Here is an 18299-nt window from a genome sequence, read left to right on the forward strand (position 1 = left end):
CCCCCCAATAAAAATTAATATCTCCATTGTCATTTGTCATAGAAACTGGACATAGATCTAGACCTAGTTCTAGATCTTAAATCTAGAACTACATTTAGAACTAGATCTAAGTTTAGATATAGAAATAGATGTAAGTCTAGATCTAAATCTAGATATAGAATCTAGATATAGACTAGAATTCATATGACTTTACACATTTAATCTTAAAATTACTAGACTTAGGCCAATTTTATGATCAGGAATATTAGGCCTTTTGGTACTGGGTAATAGTGTAGGCCTACTATGCTGTCCTTATCTGATTCACTTCTTAATGTGATACTACTGTTTACATTATAAATAAATCTGCACCCCTAAGTTGTCAGAAGATAAGTTATTGCCTTAATAATTAAAATTTTGTTCAAATTATTCATACATTTATAATATATATATTATAAATATTGTTTTACTTATTTCGGATGTTCCTTCAGATTTGAAGATAATTACTTCCTAGTCCAAACCTCCCGCAGGACGACGGGGGATGGGAGCGGGCAGGGTTTGAACCTGGGACCATCGATAAGTCCGAACGACAGTCCAGCGCGCAAACCGCACGACCAGGCAGCCATATATCTAGATCTGGGCTCTATTTAGTTTTATTTAGACTGACATGTATAAAACTGCGCTATAAAAGTAGATTGCTTTTTTTTTTTAACTTATAATTAAAACAAAGTTCATATCAAAATTCCTTTTTAAAAACATTTCAATTAGTATTCCATTCAATGAGTTTAATTAATAAATGGAAAATATATTTTATAATGATCCGTTCACACTTTTTCCATTGTGAACTTAGATGCAAATTTTTTGTACCAATGCGCGAATCTATGAATGAAGCTTGAGTTATTAATGAAGATGTCTGTGACCTTTTTAAAAAACTTACCTCCCATGAAGTTTTTCATTTCAAAGTGGTGTATTTTTTTTTTTAAATCTTGCATATGTAATTTTAAAAATTAGAAGGTTCACTTTCGGTAAGAAAAAAGTAGCCATTGCATCAGAACTTAGAATGATTTAAAATATCATGATGTCCAATTTTCATTTTCTCTTCTAGTTTCTGAGATCTAAACAGGACGGACAGACAGGCCACACAAAACTAATATCGTCTTTTCCCCTTTTGGGGTCGCTAAAAATCAAATTTATTTTATAATTGACTTTTTTTTTTAAAATTTGTTTTTAAGAATAATGAATAATTATTTATTGGTACATTACTTTTTTAGATTGCTTAAAGTCTGTGATATTAATTTAACAAAAGATTGTACAACTAAAAAGATGTTGTTGTTGTTTTTTTTTTGTTGTTTTTTTTAAACAAACTCGGTAAATATTGTTGTGATCTGTATTAGCAATAGTAGAAATATTTATGTATTTTGTTTAAAGTTTTATACCATTTTTATAATACTTCTATTATTTTGTAATAGACACATGATGATATCTTGTTGTAAGATTTACATTAAGTTGTTGAAATTTTAAATCCAAACCTGCCATTTTTTTATCTAAATATTTTCAAAGACCAGGGTAAATCATGAAAGATGCATCTGTACCTGGCAAGTAATGAAGATAGTGCCTTTTTATATATGTTAGATAAGAAATGTTTTTTTTTTTGTGAATAGCGTCTACACTTAACCAATATATTGTTTTATCATAATTTTGCCAAATCCTGTAAGGGAGAAATATTAGAAGCTGTTTTAAACATTTTTAATTTATTAGTACCAGTATTGTTTAATTATAAGCTTAAAAAATATGATCAATTTTAATGACCCAAACACTATAACTTTTTTATACACAAGTACAGAAAACATGTTTTTTCATGATGGCATTTAATAAATTTATTTTACATTACTGTTGTGCTCTTTATGGAGTGATCTAGTCTAGTTTTTCTTATTTCTTTTTATGATGTTAACCTACATTTAAAACTTAAATGTTAAATTTAACTGCTTATCACTGTTTACATTTTTTTTATATAAAATACTTGACTGATGTTTTCATTATGGTCCAAGTTTGTCATTTGTGCTGACATGTTTAGTTATTTTTATTTTCTAATGCTGATTCCATCCAAACCATATAAAGCTTTATTTTGTGTATGGGCTATATTTAGATTTGTGTTTTAATTGATGTAATCTGATATAATGCTCATTTTCAGTTCTGTAAACTTCAAGTGGTGATGATCCAAGCAGCAGTACGGAAGTCTTGAACATGGAAATCTAGCTTTAAGTAAAATAATGTGAAAATTAGGTCATATATGGGTTTTGAGGTTGATTAACAATGTAAAATATATCTTCTTATATCTGTATAGTTTTTAAAAAGTAACATTAAACAAAAATTAAAAGATATTTCCTCCTTTATGAAGCTGAAAAATGTTTGTAACAGAGATTACTTTACTCTTTATATGGAAACATTAAAAGACAGTGTTTAAAATACTGCATCTAGTAAAGATATAGTATTGATATTGTGTATTAATAAATTCTATAAGTATTATATACATATGTTTATTGTCACAAATTAATTGCATGCTGGAATTCCTACTGATGCAAAATAGACCATATTTAATTTTAAGATAATTATATTTTTAAACATTACAAGTCAAACCACAGTTTTCTATGTGTGGCAAATTAGCTAGTATGGTAATATTTTTCCATGGATAATACATAAATAGTAAAATTTCTAAAAAAAAATCATTAGAGCCTTTTTTGAGATCTGTGTCCACCCACACACCCAAATTTTGCAAGATAAGATGAATTGTAAAAAGAAATTAAAACAAAGCAATTTTGTTGAAAGAAACTAAAAAAGATTGCATTACATTATTAAATTTGCCTAATTACTTTTTTTCACACATTTTAGGTAATTGAAATCATCTCAAGAAAACAATTTTTTTGTATCATTTTGTACATGATTTTAGTAACTTGATTCTGTAATTTTCTTATTTTGAGGGAAGGCAGTATAATAGTTAACAAAGTGTCATGAAGCCTGCATAACATTCAGTAACCTTAACTTTACCCATATCAATGTTAGAAACCCTTAGATTAGACTCAGGAATATCCTAACATTCTGTCATCAGAATCTCACCAGAATTCTCACTTCAGTTTGTCAGTTTAGCAGCGAAAGTTGTGCCTAATGAATGATGGTGAGAAAATGATTCCTAAGTCATCTATTTATGAATAGAAGGGGTGAAAAGACCAAATCACCTTTGTAAATGTATTATTTTATTGGTTATTGTTAATTATGAATTGTGAGTTTATAATCATTAGGAACTAATATATTATCCTGTACTTTGGAAAATACCAAGTATTGGATTCCACCTTATTTGTATGTATCAAGATAAATCTACTAAAAATAAAGTTCTATTTAAATTATATTATTTTGGCTCATTAAAACAGGCTTTATGGGAAAGAAATAAATTTATAGCTTTTATATAGCGCTACTTTCATGCTTATAGCATATTCAGAGCGCTATGGTCCAGTCTTATTTGTTGACCACTGGGGGGGAAGTGGTATCTGGAAGAAGGTTTTTCGATGCTGCCTTTAGGCGCTCAGTAAACACAACTTGAGTAGGGTGTCATTAGAATTATGAATACCGTCAAAAACTATTTTTAGTAATTCAGTACAGGCAGTGATTAGTAAGTTACAAAATAAAGTATGGAAGTTAAAAAAAACAAATTTCTTTAAAATTATGAAAAAAAAATGTTTCATTTGTGTTTTTTTATACATTACATTTTGTAATTGTTTTTTATTATGGTTTACTGTGTTAAGATTTTACTTTTACGCCAATGTTTTCAAGAAAATAAAGTTTCATTACTAAATCTGTAAATGTATGTTTTGGTATCATTCCAATGACCTTGATACTCAAATAAGAGTAATAAAGAAAAAAAAATCTAGACTTTTCCAGTGTTTTATCATGCTTGCTTGTTACAAGTTCTGTTTAATATTTCAAAAAAAAAGGAAACAATATTATATTTAATAAGCCCTTTATTAATTATGATTAAAATAAAATAATTCAATAATAACTTTATAAAACTTAGCCTATTGCAATACTATAAAAATATATTTCCATTGTGCTGAAAACTAGTGCAATGTAAGGAGGATTTAAATTAACATTTTCAAATGTACATCATAAATACATTCTGTTTAAAAAAATACAACAGTTTACAGCTTAGTGCTTATAAAAAAAAATATTATTTTTCTGGTATGAGACTAAATACTTTTTATAAGATGGTCTATTTTGAGCTTTATTGTAGACTAGAATGCATAGATTTTTGTCCCTGTTTGTCAGAAAAATAGCCGTTTTTTTTTTGTTGTACCACTGAACAGGGCCAGCATTAGGCCACTGCAACCCATGCTACCACAGTAGGCCTTGTACTAATTCTAGGTGTAAATTATTAAATTAAACCATTATAACGGAGTTCCTGAGGCTTCCTGATTTTCCAGATGCTCCTGGAAATCTGTAATTACTAAAATCACCTGAAAACCCATAAAAGTCTCCTGAAAAATAGACAGTGTTCATCTTTAAGGAATATTCTGCCTAAACCTCGGTAGAAATTTTAACGTATCTGTCCACTAATAAAAGATACACTGCTTTCCCAAACTACATTGTTGAAGAGTATTTTTAACAATACTGTGGCATCTGGTGGAAGAAGCTTCTCGGGCCTCAATCAAGAATTACTTGAGGTCAACAATTCACGAAGATAGATTGAACAATTTGGCAATTCTTGCTATTGAGCGTGATCTATGTAGGAAACAGAATTTTGATGCTATAGGCCATACTGTATGCCTTCGCTGCATACAAGGCTCGTAAAATTTGATCGATTTTGTACTTAGTAAGAAATGAATAAAATATAAAGACGAATTTCATTTCAAATACAAAATCTTAATTTTAACTTATCATCCTTATCCCTACTCAGAGTGGGCCCCGCGCAAACCATTTCACTTGTTAAGGCCGGCCCTGCTACTGAAGTGCCTGATTCAGTGAAATTTCGAATCTTAATAACTCTCAGATATTTTAAAATCTGTAGCCAATTTATCGTAAACATGTGTACATAATGATATGTATGTATGATCCAATGCATTGCAATAAGTTATGATAGTCTGTTAAAGTTAACCATGTCATTTCCCTTGACTAGCTCTTCTTTCCATCTCTGCCAAAACGTCTCTTTTTGCTTTTCTGTGCTGTCGATCACCTTCCACAAGTTCACTTTCAATCAAACAAAAACAATAAGAATTAGAACTAGACTATATAAACCGTCGACAAGTTCACTTTCAATCAAACAAAAACAATAAGAATTAGAACTAGACTATATAAACCGTCGACAAGTTCACTTTCAATCAAACAAAAACAATAAGAATTAGAACTAGACTATATAAACCGTCCACAAGTTCACTTTCAATCAAACAAAAACAATAAGAATTAGAACTAGACTATATAAACCGTCGACAAGTTCACTTTCAATCAAACAAAAACAATAAGAATTAGAACTAGACTATATAAACCGTCGACAAGTTCACTTTCAATCAAACAAAAACAATAAGAATTAGAACTAGACTATATAAACCGTCGACAAGTTCACTTTCAATCAAACAAAAACAATAAGAATTAGAACTAGACTATATAAACCGTCCACAAGTTCACTTTCAATCAAACAAGAAATAGAACTAGACTATATAGATCTATATATTTGGAATAGATTATTTGAGGTGCAGCATTGAATTTGTCCTAAAAAAAATTATATATTTCTTGCTGATTTTAACCAGTGTTGGATTTACGTATAATTACAGTCGAAGCCTTAATTACCTCCACCGGCTACCCTCAAATTATATTGTTAAAGTGAGCATTTTAAAGTTTGTTTTGTATAATAACAATTAGATGCCAAAGTTTTAACAGTTCTCTATATACTTTTTGATTGTACATCAGTTTGATATCCAAAAATGAATTTTTGCACTGATATAATTAATAAATCTGGACTTAAATAAAGAGGGGAGAGCCCCATAGCTCAAATAATAAACTTATGAAGTCTAAATCCAGTCCTGAAGTTAACGGTGTGAGCGTGTAAACCACCAAAATATTTCATACATCTAACTCTTTACTCTACCTACAAAAAGCTTGTTTTTAAAACAATTGTGTATTAAACAAATAGCATAGCAATATGTTCAGACACTTTTACTAGCTTCACCACCCGGTTACGCCCGTTGATTTGTTCCATGATTTCCAATTGACTGCAATATATATTTTTTTAATCCAAGATGCCTTACAAACATTTTTTTTTTAAAGATCAGGCCTATAAACTTTTTTTCCTTACCTAAAATCAATCTCTCCATCTCCGTCATTATCCAACCTGTCTATCAAAATCTGGAGTTGCTCTTCAGTGATAGAGATAGCCGTTGACTTCATTAACAAACAAGGAAAACATTTAAAAAAAAAAACACTTAAAAATCTTGTCGGAGAAAGAAAGTTTATAAACGTTTTACCAGGCAGACAGACAGAGTGAGTTGTTATAAGCTTTGTAAAAAAATAAAAAAATAAATCCAATATTATAAAATTAAAAACAAATCTTGATAAATAAAAATTCTAAGATACCAAAGTTTAAAAAGTTAAAAGTCATTGATTATGTAAAATTCCTCATTTATCACTAAAGTCTAAAATGAATTTGAATTTTATAAACAGATCTTCCAAAATCTATTAACTCAATAGGCGGGCCTATGATACAGATCATTCAAATTGTATCAGATTCTCATCCAAAACATTCCAATGTTAATTTTGCTCTTACTCCAGAAAAACCTAAGATTATGTTAACCAGGTGGGAGGAGAAACCATGACAAACGAATTTTTTTTATGATTTGCAACAAGATCTGACAGTCAGAGAATGGCCCAAACCCTGGACTCATCATTACCCTTCCAAAGAAAGGCAATTTACAGCTTTGTCAAAACTACCGCACCATCAGCCTCATAAGCCATCCCAGCAAAGTACTGCTATAAATTATATTAAATCGGCTAAACCCGATAGCAGACAAAATTATATCAGAAGAACAGGCGGGCATTTAGACAAGGTCTCAGCACAACAGAACAAATCCTAAACCTCAGAATACTCTGTGAAAAATACCTCCAACAACAAGAGAGTCTTTTCCATGTCATTATTGACTTCAAGAAAGCTTTCGATCGAGTATGGCATGGGGCACTCTGGGCGACAATGGAAAAGTGCAACATAAATAAAAACATTATTTAAGTTATCCAGAGCCTCTACCAGGATGCCACCAGTGCGGTGTACTTCAACAATAATAGTGGGGACTGGTTTAAAACCTTGGTTGGAGTAAGACAATGCTGCCTATTTTCACCAACACTTTTCAATATCTTCCTTGAAAGGATAATGGAAATGGAAGATGCTCTCGAGGGCTATGCCAGCACTGTAAGCATTGGAGGAAGAAGTATTACTAACTTGCGCTTCGCAGATGACATTGATGGTCTAGCAGGGACAGAAGATGAACTAGCTGACTTGGTGATGCGCATTAACAAGACTTCCGCAGCATACGCTATGCAAATAAATGCCCGAAAAAAAAAATCAGTATTGGAGATGAAAAGCTGACTAGTGTTAGCAGCTTCAAATACCTCGGAGCTTTGTCTCAGATAAGGGAACGAAACCTGAACTACTGGCCCGAAATGTGCTCATCTTCGATCACGAAGGAGGAGCTATAGCCTACATATTGTCGTACTTCAACAATAACAAAACCATGTTACATTCAAAGCTTTATTTATATTTATTGCGTGAGTTGTAAGGGAGAGGCCCCTTAAAGTCCATGCTTATTCTTTCAAATGGCTAGTGGCTTTGATTAATTATCCTGTTGGTTGCCTGAAGAAATGAGGTTTAAGTTCAGCACATAACTGGCACTGGTCGATCACTGTTCTGACGTCATCGCAAGAAAAAGGTACATTTTTTTATCTCACGAAATGTAGCATCCGAGTTACACCAGGGAAATTAGCGGAGTAATTTTAAGTCGTTACGTGACATTGCGGATAAGTAGCGATTTCTGCTGAAAGTGTCGGCAGCTGTGTTCTGTATATCTGGTCTGTAAACGACGTCATAGTGAAAGCAGGATAGCTCTAACCTCCACCTTTGTATCTTCTCATTCTTGATCTTGCCTTTATTTTGTCTACAATACGTAAAGGACACGGATCGCTAGTCCGTGACAAGGGTAAAGGGTCTTCCAATAAGAAAGTATTTCCACTTTCTCAAAGATTCTACTATTGCATACGCTTCTGTATCTACTGATGAGTGTCTCCTTTCGCTTTGCGATAGCGTCCGGAAAAAGAAGGCCACAGGCCGGCCATCTTGGTAAAGTGTAGATGCTATAGCTATGTCAAAAGCATCTATCTCCACTGTTAGCGGGCGATTGTGATCTAAACAGCTGATTTCTCAAGCTCGTCCTTTAGGTCCTGGAATGCTTGTTTGACCTCCTCATGGACAGGAAATCGTTTATTTCTAGTCAGCTAGCTGATTTTGTCTGAGAAATTAGGAATCCATAGAGAATAATAAGCCAGCAGGCCCACTATTCGTTTATGTTCTCGCAGGTTCGACGGAGCATTTAATTCCCACAAGGCTCTGATTCTTTCTGGGTCAGGCTTGAGCTGACCTTTACATATTTCGTACCCCAGCAGTCTGACACTATGTGTTCCGATCTCACTTTTAGCTTCGTTGAAGGTAATACCATACTTCTGAACTACTTTGAAGAATCTCTGCAGGTTTCTATCATGAGATTCGGCATCATGTCCACAGATGGTCACATTGTCCACATAAGCGAATGTATTTTCTAGTTGCTCGTCTTCGATTATTTTATCTATAGTTCGTTGGAAACAAGCCACTCCATTTGTAACTCCAAATGGAATTCTTCGAAACTGGTAAAGTCTACCTCCAGCCTCGAAAGCTGTAAATGGTCTTTTTTCTTCTTTAATCGGGATCTGATGATAGGCATTCTTGAGATCCAGAGTGCTGAAGACAGAAAATTTTGCTATCTTCTCTGCTAATTCATCCATTCTTGGCATGGGATAGGCGTCTAACAGCGTAAATCTATTGGTCGTCTGACTATAGTTAATAACCATAAGTCTTTTGTGCCTCTCATTGGCTGTTATTAGAACCTGTGCCCGCTAGAGGGATTGAAGGTTCTATTACTTCTTGTTTTAGTAGTCTCTGAATCAGCATTAATAAACTTAAAGAGTTCTGTAGTGAGTGTCTGCGCGACTTAGTTGCCACTAGAGTGCAGTTTGGAAATAAGTTACCAAAAAGACTAGGCGCCTCTACTTTAGCTGGTCTAAGAGTACTTACACACAGAGGTTGTCTCTTTTCACTAAAAGGAATCTGTAGATTCTCGTGTAGGCTTATGAAATCTAAGCCTAGAATTACATCTGAACACAATCCATCTAAAAGTGACAGTTTCATATTTTCATGTTTTATCGTTGAGTTGAATGGTAGGAAAGATATGGCCTTCAGTAACTCAAGACAAGTGAGTAGAAGCCATAAATATTCTGTCCACAGAGGTTTTTGTCGGCCACTTGTGACTCCTGGCAACTCGTGCTGATACATAGCTCTCACAGCTTCCAGTGTCTATCAAGGCTTTAAGTGGCACCCCGTTTAGAAGAATCAAAGAGGTAGATTTTCCTAGTCCTAAAGAGTGCAACGTAACGAGGGCAAAAGCTGTAGATTTTCTTGATTTGCAAGATCTCTAAAAATGTCCCTTCTTGCCACACTGATTACATGTAGCTTCACGTGCGGGGCACTCATTACGAGGATGTCTTCCTCTGCCACAGAAGTAACACTTGCTAGATGTAGCGTTTACCTCTTGTTTTGTTGGAGTCGAATTAATGAGGCTCGGAGATCAGGCAACTGGGGAGCGACAGAATCAGCTGAGTGTTCTCTTACAGCATTTGTAGTAGCCCCACAAGTGGTTTCTGGCTGTGACTCGTACAACAACGAATGTTGATAGGCGTGTTCAAGTACTCTGGCTTCCTCAAATGCATCCTTCAACTTTAAATCTGTCTTCTCTAGGAGGCGTTTTCTAATAGCCTACAGTTGGAGGCAATTCCTGTGATGAATGCATCACGTATGGATTCTTCACGATGCTGCTCAGCTGTCACGGCTTTGAAATTGCAATCCTTTGATAGACTGCGGAGTTTTTGAAGAAAGGCGTCAATACTTTGACCCTGTTCCTGTCTACACGTGGCTAACTTGTGCCTTGCGAATACTTCATTTTTAGGCTGAACATAGATGTTATTTAGTGACTGAATTGAATCTTCATACGTTTCTTTGTCACTTATCATCTGGTACACCGATGGCGAAATGTAGTTTATTAATAGCTTCTTTTCTATAGCTACATTTTCTATAGTAACTGCAGCCACTTTTCTGGTGCTTGAGGTGTGGTAGGTTCTACATCAAACCTTTCCGGTCTAAGCAATCTATCCATGTTTAGATAGATTCAGTGTAATAAATTTTCGTACTTTAACAATAACAAAACCATGTTACATTTAAAGCTTTATTACACTGAATGACAAACAACAACTTATATATATATAGTTCGTCCATCGTGGTTCGATGATGACCACTTTGTCATCCCGGGGGCTGAGGGCTTTGCACTGGGGTTTTATGCCTCCTCATGTGGCTGGTGAGACCTATGTGAGCCCGGAATGTTTGGCCACACACCGGGCAGGTTATTCCAGCTGGAGCTACACACATAGTAGAGATCACGAAATATGGTCAGTACAGTCTAACAAATGTAAACAAACACTAGGGGCGACAAACAAACAAATTCACGACACATATATATACACAGTGCTTTTTTTTTTGTGACGGTACGCACCGGTACGGCGTACCGGCACCTTTTTGAATGTGGGGAAAAAATTATTACGTTTCTTGTAGGCCTATTTTAACGTTTATTATTAATTTATTAGTAGTTAAAAATTATGCAATCCATCACTGAGTACAGGCACCTATTTTTTTTTATATTTATATATATAATAGGCCTACATATAATTTATATATAGATTCCACATTAGTGCAGTGTAAATTTTTTTTCCAAAAAAGGAGGGAAGGGGTGATACAAACATAATATTATTCAACTTACAGCAATGCCCCTTCTGAATTCCTCTGTTGAGATAGTCATGCTCTGGTCTTTGTCAAAGTGTCTTAGCAAGTCTATTAGTCGGTATCCAGCTTTAGCAACCCATTCTTTTAACTTGGTAAATGGATCTGTTCAAAAGCATAATTAAATAATTGATATCAAACTAAAATCTAAATTGCCCATTATCTTCGGTCTATGTATTTCTAAATATTAAATAGCCCCATTCAAAATTTTTCTATAAAATTACACATGAATATTTAAGACTAGATCAATAAATGGTATTGTAGATCAGTAAGTAGGTCAGTAAGACACCAAACCAAAAACAAAATGTTATGCGAGCCATAGTAGGCTATCATATCATTAAACATTTTAAAAAGTCATTTGATTAACTGTGTAGGCCAGGGATGGGCAAATTACGACCTGCGGGCCACATGCGGCCCGCCGGATTGTTTTATGTGGCCCGCGGACACCTACAGAAATCAGGTGTGCCCACAGTATATGCATATAAAAATGCAAATAAATATTAAAAATAATATCCCAATAAATGATTGAAACTGTCTCATTATGAAAAGTTAAAAAAAAAACGATTATTCTTATTGGCTATACTTGAATACACTCAGTTTGAGACACAATCTCAGGCCAGTATTTATTCAATGATTTGAAGAACTGTGTTGAGTTTTGGGTATGCTTGGAACAAGATGGCAAGTGTAACAACTGATGGATCTCGATCTTTAACTGAGAAAAGCAGGTTTTTTTTTTAAATAAAGAATATTCCAACCATAAACTCTAAACAGAAAAATGTGTACCAAGCTGCACAAACTATAGACATAATATAGAGCCATAAACAATAGTGATCAAACTTATCATAGCTAGTGGTTTTAACCAAAGGCAGCTCCGAAAATTACTTGAAGATTCAGAAACAAAATATTCCGATGTATACGCTGGCTTAGCATGGGTAAGGTAATGATATCAATATAAAATCCCAAGGAACAAATTTGTATGTTCCTTGAAGGACAGTTACTGTGAATTTGTTAATAATATTTCTAACGAAGAGTGGAAGACAGATTTAATGCTTTTCATATTAACTAAGCAATGTTGTTGGTTTTTTTTTGTTTGTTCTTTCGCAGGAGTTTTATGGGTGCCCGAAACTGTATTTCCATACTTCAAAAGCAAATTGCTGCTAAACTTTCACATTATTTGGGAACACATACACATGTGAACAAGTATTTTTTTTTCGGAAACTAAATAAGTGTACTGACAGGTCAATGGTGACTGACTATAATTCGACAGTCACAAGGATAACAACTAGTAAGCTAGCTCCACAGTTCCGAAACATTACCCACGAGTGTAAACAGTTAAATATTTTACATTAAGTACAACTGTAAATTTGTAATGAATTTTTGTGATGTTAAAAGACAATAGCAAATTTTTTAAAAATTCTTACAATCTGTTTCAGAAATTGCTAACTCTTGTTGTAATTTCTCCATTGGGAGTGTGAAAAAATGATAAGTGAATGTATAATACAGTATAAATATAAATTAAAAGACATTATACACAGTTAGCTAGCGTATTTTTTATAGTTTTAAGTACATGCACGCACGCGCATACACACACACACATCTTGTATCTTTGTGTCTCTTTGGCAATATGATTATTTCGTGTTTTTTTTATTTCCTTAGTTATTTGTATATAAATTATATGTATTACATATATGCGCCCCCCCCCCCAACCGCCATCCAATTTTTTTTATAAATTCGGCCCTCGATACAAAAAGGTTGCCCACCCCTGGTGTAGGCCTATAACAAACTCGCGCCTATATTCTAATTTTTAAAAAAAATTGTTATTGTATAGCCCATTTTTCATTCTTGTAGCAAGCTCACTGCGCTATTGCCCAGTGTCTTTTGTGGACCTGTGGGGTAGGATAGGATCTGGGAGTAGGTTCTGCCTTTAGGCAGTCATCAAACACAACTCAGCTCCAGTCGGGTTTCGAACTTCATCACCCTTGATATGTGGTCAAGAGGTTTACGCCACTCGACCACACATTATTGATGTTCATGTGTTCAAAATAGCAAAAAGTAGCTTGCATTTATTCAACTAACCTCTTCTAAATATCTCCATTGGATCCATCTCAGTTATTTCCATTCTGTAATCATCAAGGATGCCTCCATGTATGACCTCAAGTCTTCTTTCTTTTCTCAGCTTGTCTTGAAGATCTTTGAATTTAGCCTCTACTTGTGTATTCTGCCATTAAAAGGTATGTTTAAGTTTGTACATTTTATAGCATTAGACTAATGCCGCATTCACCTTGATATTATCGTCTGTATGTTTTGTGCGTTCCTTGCACACATACACGCACACACAATATTGAAAATGAAATACGATTGCCAAATATTTCATTGTGACATTAGTAAATAACAAAGTAGTGCTAAATAAATTGCCTAATCGAGTGTTATCAGCTTCGGAATGTCACCGCTAACATCCGAGTTCTTCACGACAAGATGCCATGCTATTCTGCGTGTCGTTAAGGAAAAGACATTTCTGGAGAAATGTCTGAAACAAAGACAACGCAAACAAATATTTCGACGACATTTTGTTTTCGTCATGAACCTCATTTTGTTTTTCAACAATATATTTGAATACAATTAGCAATCATGTTGTTGTTTTTTTTAAGCCTGGTTAGATAGTTCAAGATCTGTGAGATAGACCGATAAATATATAGGGTATAGAAAACACCTCAAACTTACTCCCAGATGAAGAAGAGATAGTTGCGAGGCTTCGTTTTTCTCTATTCCTTTCAGCAACTCTAAAGTTTCTTCGGCTCTAAAACAATTGTACGAGAGCTGTAGAGGAAGAAATATAGTTCGAATGTTATGGGATTTGATATTTCATATACATGTGCATTTAGTCATAAGAGTAAACGTTTTAAAGGTTTCGAATCTTGCTTTAAATATAAAAAACAAACACTCTTAGTCAAAACAGAAATGTGCGATCTAAAACTTACGTCGATTATTTTCAGGTGATCGTTATGCATTAATCCATGTGCAATAGAACCAATACATTCTGTGGGCAAGCGACAATAGCTAGCGTCTAGTTTCTGTAGAGTTCTGTTCACTTTCAGAGCATCTCCCAAAGTTTTACCCCCTTCAGCACCAAACCCATTCATGGCGACAGCAAGCTCTTTTAAGCCAACATTTTCCTTGGAGACAAAAGCTAAACATTACAATATTCATTGATGGCTTTTTTTTTCACTTCTATAGGTACTGGCTACATGGCAACCCAAGATAAATGTTAGCAACGTAGCACATTCAATAAACCATGGCTAAGTGGCACCCTCAATGAAGCCTTTGACTCGTGTCATATGTAGATATAGGTATAGATAGATAGATAGATAGATAGATAGATAGATAGATAGATAGATAGCGATAGATAGATAGATAGATAGATAGATAGATAGATAGATAGATAGATGGATAGATAGATAGATAGATAGATAGATAGGCCTAAATAGGCCTAGATAGTAAAAAATGTTTGTAAAATGTTTTACATGTTTCGGATGTTCCTTCAGAGTTGAAGATAGTTTACTTCCAAGTCCAAACCTCCCGCAGGACGACTGCGGATGGGAACCCGGGACCATCGATGAATCCAAACGACAGTCCAGCGCGCAAACCGCACGATCAGGCAGCCATCCACATATAGATAGATAGATAGATAGATAGATAGATAGATAGATAGATAGATAGATAGATAGATAGATAGATAGATAGATAGATAGATAGATAGATAGGCAGGCTCTGGCATGTATTGCACTGCAAGCTGCCTAAGGCTCCTTTTTTTCCCCTCAGGGTTGACTCCCGAAGCCTTTACCGTAGGTGGGTAGGTATAGCTGGAACACAGCAGAGTTTTCATCCTCCTAAGAGATACTGATTCTGACATAAAAAAATAGGCCTACTATGTCTGTCGATAGATTTTAGTTTTTATTTTTATTAATATAGATAAAATGATACATGATTGTGTGCACTCATTTTGAACCAGCGTCTTCATACAAATTGGTTTTGATAATCTTTTGTTTTATATCTAATGTGTCGGGTATATCAGCGTGTACCAAGACTACAGTTAATAAAAGAAACCACTGAACTAAATAAATAAGACTACAGTTAATAAAAAAACCCACTCAACTAAATAAATAACAAAATTACAGAGGCGGCCCCCGTCGGAGTTGGATTACTGTCTGATCTGCCTAATCGCAAGGAATATTCAAGACGTGATTTAATTTTGATGGTCAAAAGTAGCCTAATAAAATTTCAAAGATTCATTTGCCGTTCAAAAAAAATAATTTTTTTTCTGTTTTACATGTTTCGGTTGTTCCTTCTAAGTTAAAAATAATTAACTTCTCGATGGACGACAGAGGATGGCGGCGAGCAGGGCACGAACCCTGCCTGGTCATGCAGTTTGCGCGCTGGACTGTCGTTCGGATTTATCGATGGTGTCTGGTTCAAATCCTCCCAGCTCCCATCCCCCGTCGTCCTGCGGGAGGTTTCGACTAGGAAGTAAACTATCTTCAACTCTGAAGGAACATCCGAAACACGTAAAACAAACAAACAATCAATTCAGCACGCTAACAGCAAGACCAGGCATTGCTCTTAACTTAATAACAAACTGGTTACAAACTAATAGCCTATTATTGATAAAGAGATATATTACACATTACGACATGGCATCTACCAAATATGTAGCCTACAATATGTCAGACAAGCGATTTAGATAATCTTTCAGCATTGATTTGTAATTGAAAAAAAAAAGAACAGATATATCGTGCTTGTACTTCGATGTCTCAGCACAGTTATCAACAGAGCTATTGGCATTTTCATTTTAACGGAACTAGAATAAGGATAAAGATCTACATAAACTAAACTTCTGATTTAGCACTCTTAAGATGTATATCTACTAGATCTAGATCTATAACATAAATTTGGAATAATTTAGATGTAATTTAGATTAGATTTATGCACACAAAAAATCCTAGATAATCTATCAATAGATTGAACGAAAATTAAATTTAAAATTAGTATATTAGTCTTAGTATATTATAACATTGCAATATTGATCTAGACGTTTGGAAATCAAAATCTACACTTTAAGTCTAGAAATTAAAATTCTATATCTTGATCTAGTTTATATCAGTCTAAACTATAGACCTAGAAATTTTAGATCTAGACTCTAAAACGATTGTAATTAGAATATAAATTCAGATCTAGTTTTAAAAATCTAGATATACTGTAAAAAAAATCTAGATCTAGTTAAAAAAAAGTCTAGATTAGATCTAAATCAAGCTATCATGCCAATTTTACATACGAGTCAGATAACGAGGTTTAATAAACATTACTATACCGAGTTGTTTTAGCATTCATTTGAAGAATTCATTCCATATGACGTCAAAGGAAAAAATCTACTACGTCACATTGCTAGTTAGACTAAAAAAGTCTTCATCAATACGAGCCAGTTATCGAGGTATCATAGACATTGATGCACCGAGTGATTTCTTTTAACATTTCAATTAAAGAATTAATTCAGTATGACGTCAAACGAAACAAAATCCACTACGTCACACGGCCTAGTTAGACTAAAAAATGTCTTCATCAATACAAGCCAGATATCGAGGGATCATAGACATTGGTGCACCGAGTGATTTCTTGTAACATTTCAATTAAAAAATTCATTCATATGACGTCAAAGGAAAAAAATTCCATTACGTCACAATGGGCTAGTATCAAAAAAATGTTTTTATTAACACGAGAGATTTAACGAGGGTTCATGGTCTCTAATGCAATGAGTTCTAATAGAATTCGTTTAAATAAATAAATTTATATATATATATATATATATATATATTTAGTCATGCTTATTAACAAATGACCTAAATTCTGCCAAGTCACTGGTTTTCCTGGCTATCTCAGGCAACCAATTCCATGCTATAATAGCGCTAGGGAAGAAAGAGTATTTGTACAAATTTATCCTAGCATAAGGAACGAGAAATATGCCTTTATCCTTGTGTCTTTCTGAGTATTTTTATTAAATTTTGTTTTTGTATTTGAAGATTATGGTTCAGTATTTTATGTATAATTGCTACTTTTAAGAATACTTTTTAAGTCCTCTATCCTGAAGGCTTTCTAAATTTAGAGATTTTACTCTAGTCAAATATGAACATTCACTGCTCTATTTTGTGTCTGTTCCAGTTTCTTAATAATTTCTTAGGTTGAGGGTTCCAAGTTGTGGCTTTGTATTCTATTATTGGCCTAACCAAGATTGGATAACATTTTGGTTTTATGTTCTTATTAGATTTATAGAAATTTCTTTTAATAAACCCTAAAGCTTTGTTTGATTTTTTAATAGTTTCATCAATGAGAATTCCAAGACAACGTCGTCATTACTGAACCTTCCAGATAGATATTTATAACTCCAATTATTACATTATTTCAATATAGAAATATTAGGAAGAACAGTCAATGTGATTGGATTCATTTTGATTTATTAGTATCAAATAGCACCAAGTTATGTCCCTTTGTTAATACTAACTTTGAGCCCTTGTGCTATAAGCACACAGCCTTTGTTTTGGAAATGATTCCAGCTGATGTCCAGATGTTCCAGTGTCTCATTCTCTATCATAGCGTTTTTCAGCCACAGAGCAGCTCCATCTTCCAGCCTGTTGTGACTTAGATTTAAACTTCTCAGCGTGGAGTTACTTTTCTGAACGTAAAATATTTTGTATTGAAAAATTAAAGATGCATGATTTAGAAAAAGAAAAAAAAATATTCAGACTTTTACTATTTAAAACTTTAGTTCAAGATGGCTAGACCTGATGTTCAAACTGATTGGCATGTTATAAGAATTCATTATGTGGAGATCGACTATCTTTATATCAAAGGCACTTAATTAAACACGCAAAAGAAAAGAATATTTAGAACAAAAATTGTCAGAAGTGATTAGTGTGAGTATAATATTTAATAACAATAGTAAGACTGAATGTGACAAAAACTAAAGAACTCATAATAGATTTCAGAAGGAACAAGCAACTGAGACATGAACTGTAGATAAACAATTTACCGGTACAACAAGCAAACTCATACAAATATCTGGTGGTCATTATTGACAAGCTTTCATGGGAAGACCACCTTTCAACTCCGG

The 18299-nt window shown here is 33.8% G+C and overlaps 1 protein-coding gene across 6 annotated transcripts in view; it reads right to left on the reverse strand.

Annotated features, from left to right (window-relative positions):
• Window positions 1-1196: 1196 nt before the first annotated feature.
• LOC106076218 (leucine-rich repeat-containing protein 74B-like) overlaps window positions 1197-18299 on the reverse strand; it is a 75820-nt gene continuing 58717 nt past the window's right edge. For all 6 annotated transcript variants that reach the window (XM_056023763.1, XM_056023764.1, XM_056023759.1 and 3 more), the window contains 7 exons: window positions 17691-17861; window positions 14119-14313; window positions 13862-13957; window positions 13217-13358; window positions 11121-11245; window positions 6314-6399; window positions 1197-5211 (listed from right to left, as the gene is read on the reverse strand). In XM_056023763.1, the coding sequence (XP_055879738.1) occupies window positions 5124-5211; window positions 6314-6399; window positions 11121-11245; window positions 13217-13358; window positions 13862-13957; window positions 14119-14313; window positions 17691-17861 (903 nt within the window). In that variant the 3' untranslated portion in view covers window positions 1197-5123. The remainder of the gene's footprint in view (window positions 5212-6313; window positions 6400-11120; window positions 11246-13216; window positions 13359-13861; window positions 13958-14118; window positions 14314-17690; window positions 17862-18299) is intronic.

Source organism: Biomphalaria glabrata, chromosome 3, assembly GCF_947242115.1.
Source record: "Biomphalaria glabrata chromosome 3, xgBioGlab47.1, whole genome shotgun sequence".
NCBI lineage: Eukaryota > Metazoa > Mollusca > Gastropoda > Planorbidae > Biomphalaria > Biomphalaria glabrata.